Genomic DNA, 18,582 nt, shown 5'->3' on the forward strand with positions numbered 1-18,582 from the left:
TAATCAAAATCACTTGATAACCTTGAGTGAGCCACGATGTTGACAACTTTGAAATTAATGTAATCAATTTTTGATGGATAATTGATACAAAAACGATTTATTAAATTGAAAGAGATTACACAGTTTTTAATTCCAGTTACAATAATTTTACCAGAATCAAAAATTAATAAACACCCATCAACATACTTTAATATTCCCCCGGAGAATCTCCTGGGGTACCTTATTGATGGGTAATACATTTTTATTATACTTCGAGAAAGATTAGAGTTCAAAGTAAATGACATGACAACATTATTAACTGTAATGTTTTCACAAAGAGTCATCCTCGTTAAATGAAAGATTAATCAGTAAAAGCTAACCTTAATACTTTTCTGATTAGACGATCACATATCGGACATTTCGAGAGCTTGACAGTACAATTTGTACATGCTACTGCATGTTCACATGGATAGAAGATACATCCAACCTCCATCTCTTTACAAACTTTACAGTTGTATCGATTAATTTCGGTTCTTGATAGTTCAGCTAATGGTAACTCTCCTTTAAGATCATAGCATGTCTTAGCCAAGAACATTGTACCACATTTTACGTATAGATAGTCACATTTGGAGTTATACTTCAAGTGCTCGATTAATGGATCGTCATCTGGCTGCCATTCATGTACGTTGAGGCCACAATGGAAACAAGATACTAAATCTCTTACACCCCTGTAGAAAAATCCGGCATCTACCAACTTTTTTATATCCAATTCTGGTTTAGGCCAATTGACATATGATTCCATTCGTTCCTGTGGAGTCCTATACTTTTCAGAGTAACAGGTTTGATAACCAATACTTTCATAATAATCGATGGTATATTGATCGAAATCAGCTTTAGCACCAAAACCACAAGCTTTACAAGATTCCATTTTGAAACTGAATGTTGATCGAAGTTTGAACACTCTTTTTATACTAATTGCTCACTCGGTTAGTAGGTCAAATTCAGATATAAATAGTTTTAATTGGAAATCAATAATCAATAATTATTCATAGATTTGACAATAATTGATCTAATTAAAATGTCTAAAATGTTTGTCACATGGGGTGAATGACTGTGTCATTTTGTGTACTTTCACTACTACTCCTCGAAACTCCCAAGTGTTTACTACTAATCAAAGCCTTAATTATCAGCTCTTAATGAGTAATGTACACGAAGTAAATGGTTTTCATATAATAAATACACAAACTCGAAAAGTATTCCATCCAATAGTTAAGACTCAATCCTATCAGGGGTAAGAAAAGTTCAATCTCATTTCAATGGTAATGATACAAATCTAATGTTACCTTTGTTTCTGTTCCTTATTAATCAATCCCCTTCTTTTCATCTCACTGAATCTTTTGCACATGGAAGAAGCAATTACAAAGTCATCTTATCAGATTCTGATATCATCTCTCTCTCTCTCTTGCTCTTTTTTCTGTTTCCGGTTGGATGGTATCATGAATGAATAAAACGACCAACTAATGATCTTACCTTTTGTTTTTACATAAACTTATAACCTTTTTCTCAATCTTTGTAGGAATTTTTTTCTCCTTTTTCTTATCATGTATTAGTACTTTTTTCCCCTTGCTATCTTCACACTCATGATCTCAGGAATTGTTTGGGAAGAAAATTGTTCATCAAACTAAATTAACAAACAAACTAACTAACTTTTTTTCCCTTTACCACTCCACCTCTTTTACCTCCTTCTTGTTGTCAAATTACTTAATGGCTTCTAATATAATCTTTGCATGGATTAACTCATTTTCAATGTTCTCGGCTTGTATCGGGATAATAAGCAAATTCCTTGATAATTATAACTTGTTTTCCTTCTCACTTTGATTATCATTAATACTACAATCACAATGTAATTGCTATTTTACTTTAGAAGATTTTTTTTCCTTCTCTCTTTGAATCTTAGGTTTCCCATTTTTCCCCACGATCATTAGCAATTAATATCCGTTAATCACTTACCATGAAAATCATTTCATTTAATGAGATAACATGTTAATCTGTTGTGATCACCTTTTTTTTGCTTCTATTTATTTATTCAGACTCACTTAATGTTAAAAGTATCATATGTAATGATAATAATTTAACTATGAAATTAGTTTAACCATTCTGATGATTAATCAAATCCAAATTAATGATCCGCTCAAAATGATAATAACAATAATAGTAATTGAAATCGTGATCAAATTCATGCTACAATAGATTCATTTATTTACATGGAGTAAAAACTTGATATATAATATTATTATATTTCAATAATATCTTAACATTATCTCAAATAAAATGATATCACTTATCGTAAATATCATTTCGTTATAACGTTACCATATAATACTTGATTATCATGATAAGTTTTTTACTTCTTTTTTTTTAAACTTAAGTGTTTAATAGTTTTTACAGTTATTCTGAGTGTGATATTGCTACATGAATACTCATTAAGAATTTATGATTTTCTGTCTCCATTCTGTGAGAATTAAAATAACCATGATTATGTGATTTTTGCATTCACCTTGGAAAGGAAACACATGAGTGACGAACAGAAAAAGTACTGAGAACGAAGAGAAAGAACTTTTCGTTTTCTTTGTATTTCAAACAACGAATAAGATGAGCCATCTATTGGTACAGAGTGGAACATTTTGTTCAATAAATCAATCGATACAATGTTTCCTTTTACAAATTCCAGGTGGCGATCATCTTCATATTTCCTAAATTTCTTTGAGTTGGTTTGTAGCATATTTCATGCCTCACGTTCAAATATTGAAATCCCACCGCCAAATTATGTGTGAATGTACTGAGTCATATTTCGTAATAAACTGCACTTTTTGTGATGACCATCAGAAAAATTTTTAGAATCGATAGAATGATTGATATTAAGGTTGGAGATTTCATGATGAACTCGGTCTCACTGTAGTTACAGTTTATCTGTGCATTATTTACTCAATTTCATGCGAAGAGCATCGATAAAATCACTTGAATCATTTTGTATTGATATAATTATTGAGAACTCATTTTTGCTGAAAATTTCGCTTTAATTTCATGAGCTTATCTGTTAATATTTCCTTCGTACTATTTGAATGAAAGAATCGTGGTATTTTTGTAAGGGAAATGCCTCTCTCACACTTTTCTTTCTCCCTCCGGTCATCATCATTTCCTTATTGGACTCTCTCCCTTATACAGCCAACGACTTTGAGTTTGCAACCTTTTTTAAATCATTCACGCAGTTGATGATAATCAGGTAAAGATAACAATTGATAGCTAATCAGATGACCATTTTAATAGATTAAATAGTTAATATGAAAGGGCATTTCTTATAATCATATCTCTCGATTAAAATTATTATTAATATCTCTCATTGATTGTCTTAACCTGCGTGAATGATTTAAAAAAGGTTGCAAACTCAAAGTCGTTGACTGTATGTTAACCAATTACAATTAGTCACCTTAGTATTAATATAAAAACCCTCTCTCACCTTAAACCAAAACACAGTCATAGACAACGTCAGTCAGTACACCTCACTTAATTATTATTCACCTATTGTTTTTACTCTCTTCAAATTACTCTTAGTCTTTTCCTACTTACTCCTTTACCTAAGTTCCTAACTCTCACCTCCGTTTATCCTTGTACGTGCTTTCCACTCTGTTCAATAAATCTCTATTAAGTTGTCACATCTAAGTATCTATTCTCGCGTTGGCGCCAAAGTCGGTCGACTCTGTGCACCTCGTTTGATGTTGATCTCGGTTACAGTTTTTTTGTAAGTGGCTTTGCCTCATCCCTTGAGTTAAACTCAAAATACTTACATTTTAATAGAATCAATATTTTAGTTATAATATCGAATAGTAGATGGCAAGAGTCCTTGTTTCTAAAGTTTTCCAAACAATTCTCTATCTTCCTGAAGAAGGAGCGATTTCACCCAATGAGTCTGTTTCCGATCTACAATGGTTTACTCTTCATTATCAACATTCTCACTGGATTATCAACGTTATCGGATATTTTTTTTGTTAAAACGCGTTTCTCAATAATCATTAAATTTTATGTCTCTCTCTTATTGTCTGTGTGAGTGCTTTTGTGTAACTGATAGTCAATTTATCTTGTTATCGGCAATTTAGTTAATTCAATTAGATATAAAATCTTTATCCTTCTCAAGGGAATGCAAAAATTTGTGATAACACTTTACTTGTACCAATTGTGTTCTGTTAATAATGGTCAAGTTCAACCATCGGCCAACGATGCTCAGCCTTTTGGTGAGTTTTGTGAACGGAATAAAAATATCCTAATGAGATCTAAACAAGAAAAAATCTTCCTCAGTTCTCAAATCGGATTAAGATCCTCACTCACTTACATTATGGATAAAAATATTTAAACTATCGTTCTGTAACTTTTTGACCTTTTTTTGCACTAAAAAAATGATTCAAATAGTGTTCTCAATAATTTTCTCCAATCAAAATAATTAATTCTGTGATTATCTTTTCTTTTATTCATCATCTTCCTCAGCATCAATATTATATACTGCAGTTGTTAAAGGCAAAGTTGCCTTACCTTGTGATGTTACAGCTCCAACACCGGATGACTCAGTTGCTCTTGTCCTTTGGTATAAAGACGATGCTTTAGCACCAATATATACAATAGATGCTAGAAAAGGTAAGACACACGATTCAATATCTATCTATATACAAGACCAATAGTTATGAAAGTAATGTGAATGTAAGAATTGAAGTTGAAAATGTTAATAGAAGATGGGAAAAAGTTCTGAAAGAAAAGCAGAATTCCAAAAGAAGTTATTTCCTTACTTACCAGATTATCTTTGAGAAATCACAAGCATTCCCTTTGAAAGGTAAATTAGAATTTAGAAAATTTCTGTTTCCAATGAAAATGCTAACCATTCACGAAGGAAATTTTTTTATTCTTCCAAGCCAAATATTTCTAAGAGATTCTCAGAGATAAAATAATGAGTAACTTCAAAGTAAAGTGGGCACATGAATCACCATCAGATTAGCACTGTAATATTATAACAAATGCCGAGGAAAAAAAAGTTATCCCTATTTATCAGCAAATGAATATTAACTTAATATGAATGTACGATAATCATATTAATATATTGAACATTGTCTCAATCTAATCTGGTATTATAATCACAATTGAAGCTCTTTTTTTTCATATTCTCACTTGTATATTAACACAAAAACATCAGCATATTATAATAATACAATGCTGATCAATATATATACATAACAATAGTAATATGATAATGATTTAAAGTGGAAACAATCAGTATTATAATACGATAAAAAATAACAATAATTATGTATGATTTTCAATGATGGTAATACTTCAATTTAAACTGAATTATCTTTTAAATATAAATCAGTGATAATATGATTAACTTAAGATATTACATTTTGATAAGTCAAATGAAGGAGAAAATAAAAGAATCTCAAAATATACATGATGATAAAGGAATAGGGAGAAAGAAAGAAAAAAAAATACTAATAACATGTATGCATGGAACTTATATATTAACATTTATCTTGGAAGGAATTATATTAGAAGATAAAAAGAAGATAAAGAGACAAGGGTTATACCGAGATGCTTTTGCTGATGATGATGATGATGATGATGGTTGATTATTGATGCTAGAAGGCTATTATATCAAATTCTGTAAGATATATTATATCAGAAATTCTGATGAATGTTTATGTACCTGGAATAAATTGTCTATCATGTATGATGGAGGAAAAATCTTGTTAGAATGACAAACGATAAAGAGAGAGAGGAAAAGATCACATTACTTATTAAAAGTAACTTCATCGCTTCACTGACCTCCTACTCTCCTTGTCCCCTAATAAACAATGATAACTATCCAATAATATCACCATACATGTATATATGCTCTTGGCTAAAGTTATTTCTTACCTTTGGAATTTTTTTTCTTCCTCATACCCAACCTACTCTCTCTCTCTCTCTTTCTCTAGGTACCATTGAACAGGCTCGAACCTTAACATCACCATCATTAGAAGGTAAATATACCATCGATTTCATATGTACTTTTTTTACCTTTATTGGTCAGAGATTTTTCTCCCTAAATATCATGTGTATGTGTATGTGTACATAAATTCTGAATTCTCTACTTTCTGTCTAAGGGTATTCGCCCAAGCGAAAACCAAATATATCAAAATCTCTCTACAGATGTTATTATTTCTTCTCAATCGAACTCTCTTTCTTTCATCCTTTCCTTTCCTCTGTATTTCTTTCGCTCTTTTTATCATATTAATGGAATAACATTTTCCTCAGTAATTTACCTTGAAGCATTTTCTTATTCCTAAATACAAGTATATTTATTATAACCCACAAAGAAAGAGAAAGTGAAAAACTTTTATTCTCCATCTAAATGACATAATACATTAATTATCGTTATTAATCATGTTCAAGAGCTTAATCATCGTTACCTTTCATTTCATTTCTTTTCAACTTTCTTTCACTGGTCAACAATATTAAAGACCCAAAAATTGACCACTTATTTAATTATAAAACAATTCTCGATTCATCCATTAGACCAAAGTAAATGTCATTGAAAGTATCTTATGCTAATTGAATTTAAATCCTTAGTTAGTTTTGATAAATGAAACAATTTATGTCAATAGATAATCAGCCAAAATTTGTCCATGTCTTTTTATTAATACATTTTATGTATATGATTCCCTATTATTGTTATTATGGATAAGCTTAATACACTAATTAACGGATATTAGTAAAGTTAATTGGCCAAAAGCTTTAATACTAATTAGAGAGACTGGTCATCAATATTGTAGTGTTAAATTACGTAAACATTAAGCTATCCTTGACCTTAAGATTAAATTACCAATGGAAAAAAATAATGAGCTACTCATAATTAACACATAGAAAAAGTTGAACATGAAAAAATCTCAATTAGTTGAATGATTACACAAAAATCCATATGATGGATTAGTTTGAATCTCATTTCAATTTTGTAACTCTTTTACCTGGTTGACATTATTCATCAAGAACTTTCTCTTATCTCCAAATTATCATCATGATCTTTTCTCATGAGGAGAATTTTAATCTTTATGTAAGATTTGTGATTTTATTCAGAACATTTATATATTTCTGAGTATTCATTTTGGATACGTAAATGATAATCAAAGTAATTATTACAACTAATAAACTGAGTTAAGGTTATTTTCAACTTTTCCCTTTTTTACCTTTACCTTTATCATCCTTTCACCTTTTCTTTAGCAAGTTCTCTGTCTCCTTCTTTCTTTCTTTGGTGACTTGTTTTCCTTTTCTTCAGATTTATGTGGCTTCTTCAAAGTATTAGATTCATTAGATTTCTGTAAATTCTTCAACTTCTTGTAACAAGTGACAAAAAGGGAATTGAGACAAAGAAGAGGGATTAGAAGGACAGAGAAAAGAGAGTGAACAATATGCTGGCCAATGTCCTTTTCATATCTTTAACCATAGATTATAATGAAAACATGAGACCATGTTACTAGATACACAAATCATGATGATTCCCTGTGCAAACTCAGCTTTCATTTTTATCCTTTAGTTTTAGTCTCTGTCTCTCACTGTGCTTCTGGTGTCATTCAGATTATCATCAAGATTCATATCATCAGATTTGGACATAACTAACAAAAGCTTACAAGCCAATGAATTAAAAAGAAAAGAAAAAAAATGATATAAATACGATAAGAGCATAAGTATCTATGGTGATTTCTGTATTTTGAACAAGATTTTTTTTCTCTATTTCTCTTTCCATCCTTATTATTATTATTTCAACTTGTTCTTATCTTTTTCTTGCTTTATCTGCAATATTTAAGATCCTTTAAATGCTATTATTACGATCAACATTCTACTTTTCCTTTCGTCTTGATTGTTTCATCATCACTATTGTTGCAAGAAAAATAAGAAAAAAAAGATAAACAACCCGAATGATTGAAGATTAAGTATAAAGTTTCAAGAATAATATCAGATTGCTGATTATTTCAAGATTTTGAGATATATTATATGTATACAGAAACAAAAATGTGATAAGTTTACATGATGAAAGTCATAAAATTCAGATGATAACGTTAATTTAACAAGTTATTCATAACCAACATTTAGCATTTCAACAATAAATTTAAAAGCTGAGAAAATCATCTGAAAATGTAACATTTATTTATACATTGTAATAATGATAATTTGAAAATCTTTGCTACTCTTACATTAGAATTCAGATACAAATAATGTATCAACAAGACATTGGTAATAATTGATCCACCAATTAACGATTAACAGTAAAAAAAAATACCACGCAATCGATATTCTAATCATACAAATCTTCATTTCAGAACTTCATCTCATTCCTACCTTGGAAGTTCTTTTAGAATCCTGATAATAATCCAAAATTCTGACTTTTGATATCATACAAAAGTCTTTATAGTTAATTGATAGTTTTAGCTTTTTGACTTGAAAGATAATCGAGTGTTATTTTTACAGAAATTATTTAAATTAAGTCTAGAAATATCGCTTAAAAATGAAACAATAAAAGCGTTTGAAGCAAGGAAAAAAACGGAAAGTTCCGATCAAATTCCCACTGGATCGATTTTCATGGTAACCATGAAAAAAGCAGCTCGCATGAGAGTTGACTGAAAAGTTTATCAACAAAAAGTTCAATTAATGAAAATTTCAAAGGTCAAAAGCTAAGAGATTGATTAGTTTATAACGTGAGAATATCATGAAGTTATCATGAATGTAAGAAGGAGAAAAGCATCAAAATGGTATGAGAAAGTTGCCAGAGATGTATTTAAGAGATTGGAAACAAGCATGAAAATACTGAGAATGCTGAGAATGAAAAAAATAACTTTGTATCAATCATTAGAGTGACAAGTTATATATACAATATTAGCTGGGAGTTAGATGAGAAAAGAGGAATAGCTCAAATAATAATAAGTCAATTGACTTGATGATGATAAACTTAAGTAAAAGGTAATAATATTTGGTGTACCTTAGGATGCATAAAGAATCCAGAATCTGATGAACATGAGAAAATCAAGATGAAGGAGAAGAGAAAAAAATTGCATCAAGAGAAATATGAATTTACTTCAAGTTATCGTATTAATATCATATCATCATCATCATTAACATTATAAGCAAGATGAGAAATCTTTAACTAACAAGATGATGGCAAAAAAAACAAGTAATCAAAATTAGCTAATGAAGCTCATTACCTGGGTTAGTCTTTTCATCATCATCATCAACAACTCTAATCTCATTTCATGATAATTACAATTACATTATATTAAATATTGAAATAAAGTGCTACATATATACCATTATCTTTAATTACCCCAATATCTGCAGGAATGATCATGAAGCATCACACAGACAGAATTGAAACTCATGTTTTTCATTTATCTTGATAATTTAGTTATAATAATAATTATATGAGACGATGAAAAGAAAAACATATCAAATATGACAATAACAATCCCATGTTTCCGTATCCGGAACGAGATGAACCAAACAGGGAGGGAATAGAGTAGAATCATAATTCTCAAATCCAATGAACAATTATCTTATTAAAATGCTAATACTCAGGTTATAGTTTTTTTAATAGTCTATTTTGTGTTTCCAGGGGATAGCAAGAAAAATGATCAACATAATTATTACAATTCCAGTGGTTAAAATGATAATTTGGCTAAACGGACTGTTGATGATGATGAAAATATAATCACGATGATGATAATTTAATATCAAGTGTATCTATATATTAATATTATTACATTTTTTTCTTTAGCCACTGTTGAAGTTAACTAATTAATTGTTCTGATTATCATTAAAATTTGCAGTAGATTAAGTTATTACTAATTAAGGTTAGCATTGACTGAACAGAATGCTAGACGTTTTTTTTGCTTTACTCCTCTTTTTTTGTTCAATTTTTTTCTACTTCGACATAAAAATGAGACAAATTCTGTCCCCCTTAACAATTATTACAGAAGAACGAAAAAAATTCAAGATAATATGTATTTATAATCTAAGATGAAAATGAATTATTCTCATGATTATGTCGGTGATAAAGATGATAATCATGATATAATTTAAATCACTTACATGGCAACTTTACTAATAGAACATCAATTTATCATTAAAAGTGATTATAATCTTCTTAGAGGGAGAGAAGGAGATAGAGAGATTGGAAGGAGAAAATGAATACTCATAATAATAGATAAGAATATTTTCATTTTTCTATCTTCTATTATTAATATAATATTGTTTAATGAATTGTTTCAAGAATCAAAGGGAGCAAAAAGATTATGATGATAATAAATTATGGGTGATGATGAGAAATATTCATTCTATTATCATGATTGTGAATCTAAAAAGGTAAACGATTCATTGATTCCGTTTCAAGCATAACCAAATTCTTTCAGCTTCTGAATTATTATTATCAGAATTTTCCTTTTTTCTCCAGATTGAGAGAAGAAAATTTCATATTCTATTACTATAAGATTATCATGTATATATATATATATTCTTTCATGGTAAATGCTTCCATCTAATCGATGATAAAAAGGAAGAGATTTTCATTATTTTTCTCAAAATTGGAAATTTGTTTTGATAAATTATCTTTTCTCTCTCTCTCTCTATCAAATCAACTTATAATATTAACCACACAATTAATGAATATCATGTCAAGAATTTTGTCTTTCATTCTGTTTACATGAAGGTAAATATTGTCTCTCAAACAATTGACACTTTACCTGATTAATATTCTGTTTTAGGGTTTACTTTTTTCTCCCCCATAAAGTTACCTTTATAAAATTTTCTGTAACTGGGATTGTTTTCCTTGCAATGTTTACTTGTTTGTTCATTTAATTGAAATTATCTTTAACCAATTATCTTATCAAGGAAATGATCATGACATTAGATAAACAAACAATTTGATAATAACTAATTCTGAAGGAAAAATAAAATAAAAGGTTAAATTATTTTTTGTTTCTTGTGTTTCGTTTGGTTGGATATGTAGTCAATGATGTGAAATGATGATGATGATAAGGATGCAGATGATAATCGTTGGTTTGGTTGATTTAATCAAGCTTAACTGAGGTAGAAATGAATCTAGAAAACTGAAAACAAGATCAGTTTGTGATGATGATAGAGCATTCATCCTTGTATACAGGTAATAAATTGGACTTTCTGTTTTTTGTCCTTCATCTTCATCATCATTTCATCTCTCTGTCTCTCTCTCTCATTCACTATTTTGATTGAACTATTCCAAGAGATAAAGATGTTGAAAATAACAGGTAATGAGTTGATTTTATTGAGACTGGACATGGTTGGTCAGCCAGGAATCCAATTGTACATCTTCACTTTTAATAAGTGCAACGATTTTTTTATTTATCAAACCATAAGTGCAAATATTTACGTTGAGAATACTTATGCTGTAGTCATATGAATGCCAAACTTGACCAGAGGACTAAGCTGAATCGAAGTGCTTGTCCTTACTGCTTTCAAGGTCAGTTTAAGGTTATTATGTTTTTGTGTTGGATGATATTCGGTCAATCAGCATTTAAGATTCAGACTTTATTCATAAAACTGCATCTTGAACCGTTTCTAGAGCAAAAAATGGTTGAAATCTTCTGATCATAATTGTTAGGATCTAGAAGATTCTAATGTAACGTCAACCCTTAGTACAATCAAGTACATCGTTAGAATCAATTAGTTGATTCCTCTCTTTGTCGTCAAGGTGAATTCACCTATGTCACCTTTACCAAGGTAACCTTTACCTCTTTGTATATAAAGTCTTCTGTAGACAACAAGTCAGTCACTTAACAAGTTCACTCTCTGTATCAAAGTTAACCCTCGCCCTTTATATTACCTTTGTACCGTTTACTACCATTTGTACACATCTAATAAAGTTGCTTTCCAATTCTAGTAAGATCCGTTCTAAACTCTAACAATAATCACTCGAAAATACGATTTAGTGAAAATTTGGAATGTTCATTTACATGGTGACCTTAAATTGATTTTTTAACACGTCCTTCGGGAGTTGACCTCAATGACGATACAAATCGTAAGGAAAAGACCAAAAATTCTGTTTAGTTCTCTGGTCAAGTTTGGCATTCAAGTGACTCTCATTTCTTGAGATGTTTAGTGAAAGAGCTGTTATTGAATAAAAATTGACTGTATCTTTCTTCAATTGCAAATGAATTGATTAGATTTATATTTTTTATTAATTTAAACAAAAGTAGTTAATATAAATCTGGTTCTGGGACAAGCGTCTGGTCTAAAGCAAAGTTCTCAGGGTAAAATTCTTGCTGAATTTTTTTGGCGTGAAAATTTAGAGAAGGAAAAAGCATAAAAGAAATTTTTTATGAATTTTGATAGAGTATCTGTGTTAGTATTTATAGAGGAACTTTTATACTTTTTTACGAAATTCGAATTCGCTGCCAAAAACATTCGAAATATGGTTACTAAATCTTGTTGTTCGTTAAAATATGCAAATAAGAGGATGATTTTCGGAACTTTGGAGGAGAGATGGGCGAGGAAGAAAGATGTACAGTTCCCTCTAACACCATACATCTTTTAAAAGCTTGTGGACATTGAAAACTTTATCAAACATTCAAAGAATTGGTCAAGAAAAGTACATCATTCGACCAAAGGAAGAAAAAGAAACACCAATTTGAGAAGAAAAATAAATGAAAACCAAAGTAATGGGAGAAAAGATAATGAATAATAACGTTAATTATCTTAGTCTTCTTTTCATTATCAACCATTAATAATAATATTTACAATAATCATTATTTACTAAACCAAGAGACAGAGAGAGAGGACGAGAGGTAAAAGAAGAGAAAAAGGAAGAGAAAAAGAAAAGAAATTCATATTCCATTATTATTATCGTTATAATCATCATGGTTATCATCATGTAATATTATATTATTTCCAGCAAATTAAATCTGTGAATGAGAAAAAAAGTTTCATGTTCCCATTTCATAGCATTTTGTCAATCTAATTGTTATTGCATATAAAACTTTTTCGGGTTCAAGTTAACATTAGTTTACAGTTTCAGTGAGTCTTTGTTTTCCTCATCATCATGAGGTGGGAACAATTATTTTTCTATCATGAAGAAAGATGATTTATTGTTATGGTAACTCTTCATTAACACACACACATATTCATGTAAACATAGAGAAAGATAGAGAGATCTACATGTAATATGTATATGATTTTATTCATAGGCAATACTGAAGCCCCATGAATGGTTATCTTGAATTGGGTGACTTGTTAATTTACCAAAATCTTTTGTTACTCCATGTTTAGTGTATATCATGATGATGAAGAAAAAAAAAGTTTCATTCTGTTTGTTTCCTTGTTCATTGTTATATCGTAATGATAATGATAATTATTATTATTATTACATTCTAATGGGATATAATATGATATGGTTAAGAGCTCAATTGCCCGCAAGTTAATCATTAACTTTTCCACTATCCCCTTTGTATATTTTTATTTATCTTCATGTTAATATGTCATAAATATCATTGTTTCTTATCATCATTGTTAACATAACTGGACTTTTCTGAATCGTCTTCATCATCATTATAATATAATTGTTTTCCTTGCTTTTATCTGTTATCCATTTTCACAACTAATCAGATTTAAATGTTTACATTTCCATTAAAACAACGAGCCAAGTAAACATGATTACGATTTTTAATTGTTGACAAAAGTTACCAAATGTAACATTCATTTATTTTCACCCACAATCTGATTACTGATTACGATTCAATTTTATTACAATATAATAATTTCTTGTTTTACTTTTGAATATTCATACACTCCAATTATTAATATGTAAATATTTTTCCCGAATTCATCATGATTACTCAGCTAGAGAGTGAATCAATTGCTATTATCACTTTTTTTCCTTCAACATTAATTTGAAATATTCATCAAACTGTCCAAGAGTTAATTCAGTTAATGAATTATTTTTATCATGTTTTGGATCTTGTTGAAAATGATGCTGATTATCGTATAATTTGAATCTTGAGGATGATTGAGTTGTAGATGATAATGATGATACTAATCTGGAATGACTTTTACCTATCAGCCTTGTTGTTTATTCATTAATAGGGTCAACATTGTACAAGAGTTATCTGTGTATATATTGAGTTTATCATCATCTTCACTGGAGAAATGATGATGATAATGATGTAGATGATATTATTATTATTATTTTATGCATAATAATCAATAGGAATAAAGATGAGTTGATGAGAAGATGAGAAGATGATAAAAAGGATAAGGCAGAGCTAAAAAAGCATAGAAAAAATCTCAATCAGCAACATGATCCTTCATCTTTACATCAGTCACGTTTTTCTGGTTCATCTTCATCCTTTTTCTTAATTCATCTTCATTCTGCTCATTCAGCTTTTCGATCTCAATACATTCCAAAAATATCGAGTTCTTCTTCGTCTGTCCAATGCTCTATCTCTCTCTCTCTTTTTTCTGTTCTTATCCTTTTCTCATCTTTTATGCCATATTGTTCAGCAAAATGATTACATCGGTGTGAGAAGATGATGATAAAGATAAAATATGTGAACATTAACCTCTATTATAACCTTTGTATATATTCATGCATTTTTATCATTACCATCAAGATCCATGTTACTGCTAATAAGATGATCCCATAATTTTCCCATTGACCATTTGAAAGCTGTTCATCGATTAACCTGTCGACCAGCTAATCTGATGGTCAAGGTAAAGGAAATCTGAATCTTACGACTCAGCTATATTTTCCTGTCAAGTCTAATCAATATTAAATGGAACATGAATCTTGCAATTTTACATCACAATATTAATAGTAACTAATTTTTCTAGTAAAGAAAAACTTTCCATCTTAAATATGTGGGGTAGAGTTTTAGATGGAGGGATGAGATGGATTGATTATCTTTGTAAAGATAGATTTGAGATGAACACTCGGAAAAGTCTGAGACTTTGAATAAGAAGATTACTCAGTTCCACAAAAATAACTGAATTCAAGTTCGTTTAGGATAACTGATTAACACTATTATGTTCACTTATCACTGAAATGATCTATTAAATTAAGGGCAACAATTTACTTAACACAATTGAATTTAATTGAAATTAGAAATTTTGATTGATTAAATGAGTAGTTGTAAGGTTGGTTAATTAACAACGACTAAAGAGAATACAAAGAAAAGATGTTCTTGAAGAACGGATGGTAATGGGGGAAACAAAAATTAGAAATTAAATTGGGGGCGAACAAGATTAAATTTTGATCACTAAAATGATAAAAGAAACAAAGTAAAAGGTTAGACTAATGTCTAGTCATAAGTGAACCTTATGGTCTTTATCTTTGTTCAAGATGAAGTGAACTTTTTAGATAAGCTTGTAGGCTTACCAATGGTAAAAACTAAAAAACAAAAGAAAGAGAAAAGAAAGGGATGAGGAAAGAGAATTTCGGGTCTCTTACTTTGGCGACTTAATTTTAGTCACTTTTAGGTGAAGAGATTTTGTGGTTAAAGACAATAGGAAATTAGGTTAATTGTTGAGTTTTAACAATATGAACTTTCCTAATTATATCTTTAGATATTGGGGATTAACATAATTAAAGAAATTATAATTGTAATTGTTGATTATTGGTTAATCAACCTTAGGATAGTTTAGACAATAATAGTTGTGAATTAAATCAATTATTGATCAGGGATACTAATCAATTGTATTGGACAATTACAACAATTAAAGTTTACAATTATAGTTGAGGGAGGAGATTAACATAAATAGGAAAATTAATTAAATTGAAAATTAAAAGAAAAGCATCTTGGCTAATTAAATCGCGTAATTGACTAATTGTTACGACCAAGATTGAAAATGAAAGGAAAATTAAGAAAATTTAAATATTCAATCAAACACTAAATCATAATAGTGATTGGAATTGAAAGACTGAGGATTTCATGAATTTTATCCTTTCATTCCCCAGCGTTTTGATGAAGATACTTCTTCAGGGTTTCGGTTCCAATGCGATTTTGATTTGGTGGTGATTTTGATGGACGTGAGGGGGAAATTTGGGTTCCTTTTTCCTGGGAATTACTTGGAGATCCGAATGAAGAAGGTGGATCGGATAATCGATCTATTACCGCCTGAATCATGGCTGATTCTCGGATAGAATTAGGTGAGGGACTGGATGAGAGTGGTGATGTAGCAACATCTTTATAATGTGCATGGAGATGAGTGGATGAAGTGAAGGGTTGACCATCGATTAGATATTCATATGGTTGATTATCAATTCGGAATGAAGTCGAGGGGATTGAGAATAATGGTAAAGGTCCTGTGGAGGTTTCCTTTGGTGAGGGTGTTTTTTGGGGAGATTGAGTCTCCGGGATATCACTAGAGTGATGTGGTTGAGATGATAAGATTGATGATGAGAGTGAAGATGAGAATGATGGAGCGGGAGAAACACAGCTGAATGAACTGTATTCAGGGAGAGATTGATGATGGTGGTAATACGACCAATCAATCGGCCAGCGGCATTTTTTGGCTTCGACGAGTTGACTGAACTTCTTGTGGAGATATGAAACTTTGTTGTTTCGAACATAATATTGAATTGATTCATTATGAATTCCACGTTTTGTTTCTCGGACTTTCAGTTCAATCTCTTGCCAGAAAAACATGTAAAGTCTAATCGAAGTTAGAGCTTCAACGGCGGGTGAATGAGATTTTGCTCTGATTGTATAACCAGCGAGGATGATGAATGAAATGAGGGATAATGAAGCAGGGGAACATCTATAAGGCGAGAAGTAAATTGTAACATCTCTGAGTTTAGGTCTTAAGATGTCGATTTCAGGTGGAGTTAATTGGAGGGATTTCAGGAAAGTTATTAAACCAGCACCAACAATTTGCTTAGCACAGGCCAAATAGCACAAAACTTGATCACGAACTGAGGCGAGGTGTTTGGCAAATTTGAGGTTTTCCTTTTTGAGCCCATGAAAGTGGGTATCCATATGGTCGATATTTTTATAATGGACCAAAGTCTCGTAGACGATTTTGCAATTACCATCGATGATTACAATCCAAACGGGGTGAGGAATAAGTTTTCTAATTCCTTCAGAATTAAATCGTTCGATTCGAACATACGCCGCGTTGACTGAATAAACATTCGAGGGATCAGGATGATCAGCAATATTTTCTTCTAAAAGTTTTTGTTGATTCGAAGATAATTCTTCGACTTGTTGATCGACGAGATGATTAAAAATTATAGCTGCTTTATTTTTCCTATTAGCTCGATATTCGAGACGTTGAGTGTTTGTGGCAACGGGGAAGTTATCGAGAGTTACCAATTCTCGGAGGGAATGGGGAAACCATTCACTGATTTTTTCTTTTACTTGATTTTGATCTTCTTGACTTAGTCTAAGAAGAGGGTTGATGGCTGTATATGGATTAACTGGTTCACCAGCATCCGGGGAAAGAGAAAGAGGAGAACGAGGCAGATCATGATTCGGTCGCCCGTTAGCAAGGTTAAGCCATTCTTCAGAATCGTGGATGAGATAATGAGGAACGGGATTTCTTTTTGGATTTGTTGGAACTATTGTTCGAGGTCGAGATGGAGCGGGATTATAAGGGACTGTCGAAGGGAATCCTAGTTCTCTTACGAATTCTTCTTCTTCAGAAAGAGGAAGAGTGGGGTCTTTTGATTTTTGGAAGCTAGTCCAAAATCCTAATCTCAGATTAGCATGAGAACGGATGTTTGTATCAGAGAGAAGAGGGTCTTCAGGATTATCTTCCTTGTTAACTAACAAGCAAGCATAAAGCTCAAATTTTTGCTCGAAGTTAAACTCATGAGATGAGTAGGTGATTTGTGGACGAGGGGCAAGTCTAACATGTGGTGGAATGAAACTGATTAATCGTTTCGGGGTAATCTCAGAAAGTTCCTTAACAGAGGATCCTTGTTGAAAAATTGAGATAGAATTTAGATCAATTTCTTCTCTGAATAATCCTAGTCGACATTCAGACTCATGGGTAGATAATAGATTTGGGGACAATTGTTTAGAGCAAAGAGTATATCGACATGTAAATTTACAATTACGATAATTGATGTAGGTGGTAGAGTAGGAAATTTTTCCATGGGTGGGATAGTCATCAATTGATGCGAAAGTTTGTAAGCATGAGGGATAGAGACAAATAAATTTATTTGGTTTTGATGGTGGGGTTAATTTCAATAAAGCGATTAAATTTTGAATGAAAACAATACACTTGGTACAATACCAGTGCTTGCAGAAATCGCACTCGACGGGAAGGAGGGAAATTTGTTCACAAAAGAAACATCTAATTTGATCAATAAATGAATCTAATTCATGATGGATGACAGAAGCTCTTGAAATACCTTTAGGTATCTTTGGCATTGGGATGGAATAGATGGACTCATCTTGATAGAGATTAAGAAAAATTTTCTCTCTAATCATTTTCTCATAATGAGCTCGGAGTTTCTTAAAATTCTGACTTTTCATTAGAACAATTTCTCGAATTTTATTATAT

General features: G+C 30.7%; 1 protein-coding gene across 2 annotated transcripts in view; it reads left to right on the top strand.

Annotated features, from left to right (window-relative positions):
- Positions 1-18,582, top strand: part of LOC128389701 (uncharacterized) — a 181,276-nt gene that overhangs the window by 93,599 nt on the left and 69,095 nt on the right. Inside the window, exons 1-3 of one of the 2 annotated variants that reach the window (XM_053349329.1) lie at positions 3,965-4,268; positions 4,519-4,665; positions 5,997-6,041. In XM_053349329.1, coding sequence (XP_053205304.1) covers positions 4,175-4,268; positions 4,519-4,665; positions 5,997-6,041 — 286 coding nt within the window. In that variant the 5' untranslated portion in view covers positions 3,965-4,174. Of the gene's footprint in view, positions 1-3,964; positions 4,269-4,518; positions 4,666-5,996; positions 6,042-18,582 lie in introns of those variants that run through there. The other variant, XM_053349327.1, reaches the window with a different exon arrangement.

This window comes from Panonychus citri, unplaced genomic scaffold (assembly GCF_014898815.1).
Source record: "Panonychus citri isolate SS breed McGregor unplaced genomic scaffold, ASM1489881v1 Contig00110, whole genome shotgun sequence".
Taxonomy (NCBI): Eukaryota; Metazoa; Arthropoda; class Arachnida; order Trombidiformes; family Tetranychidae; genus Panonychus; species Panonychus citri.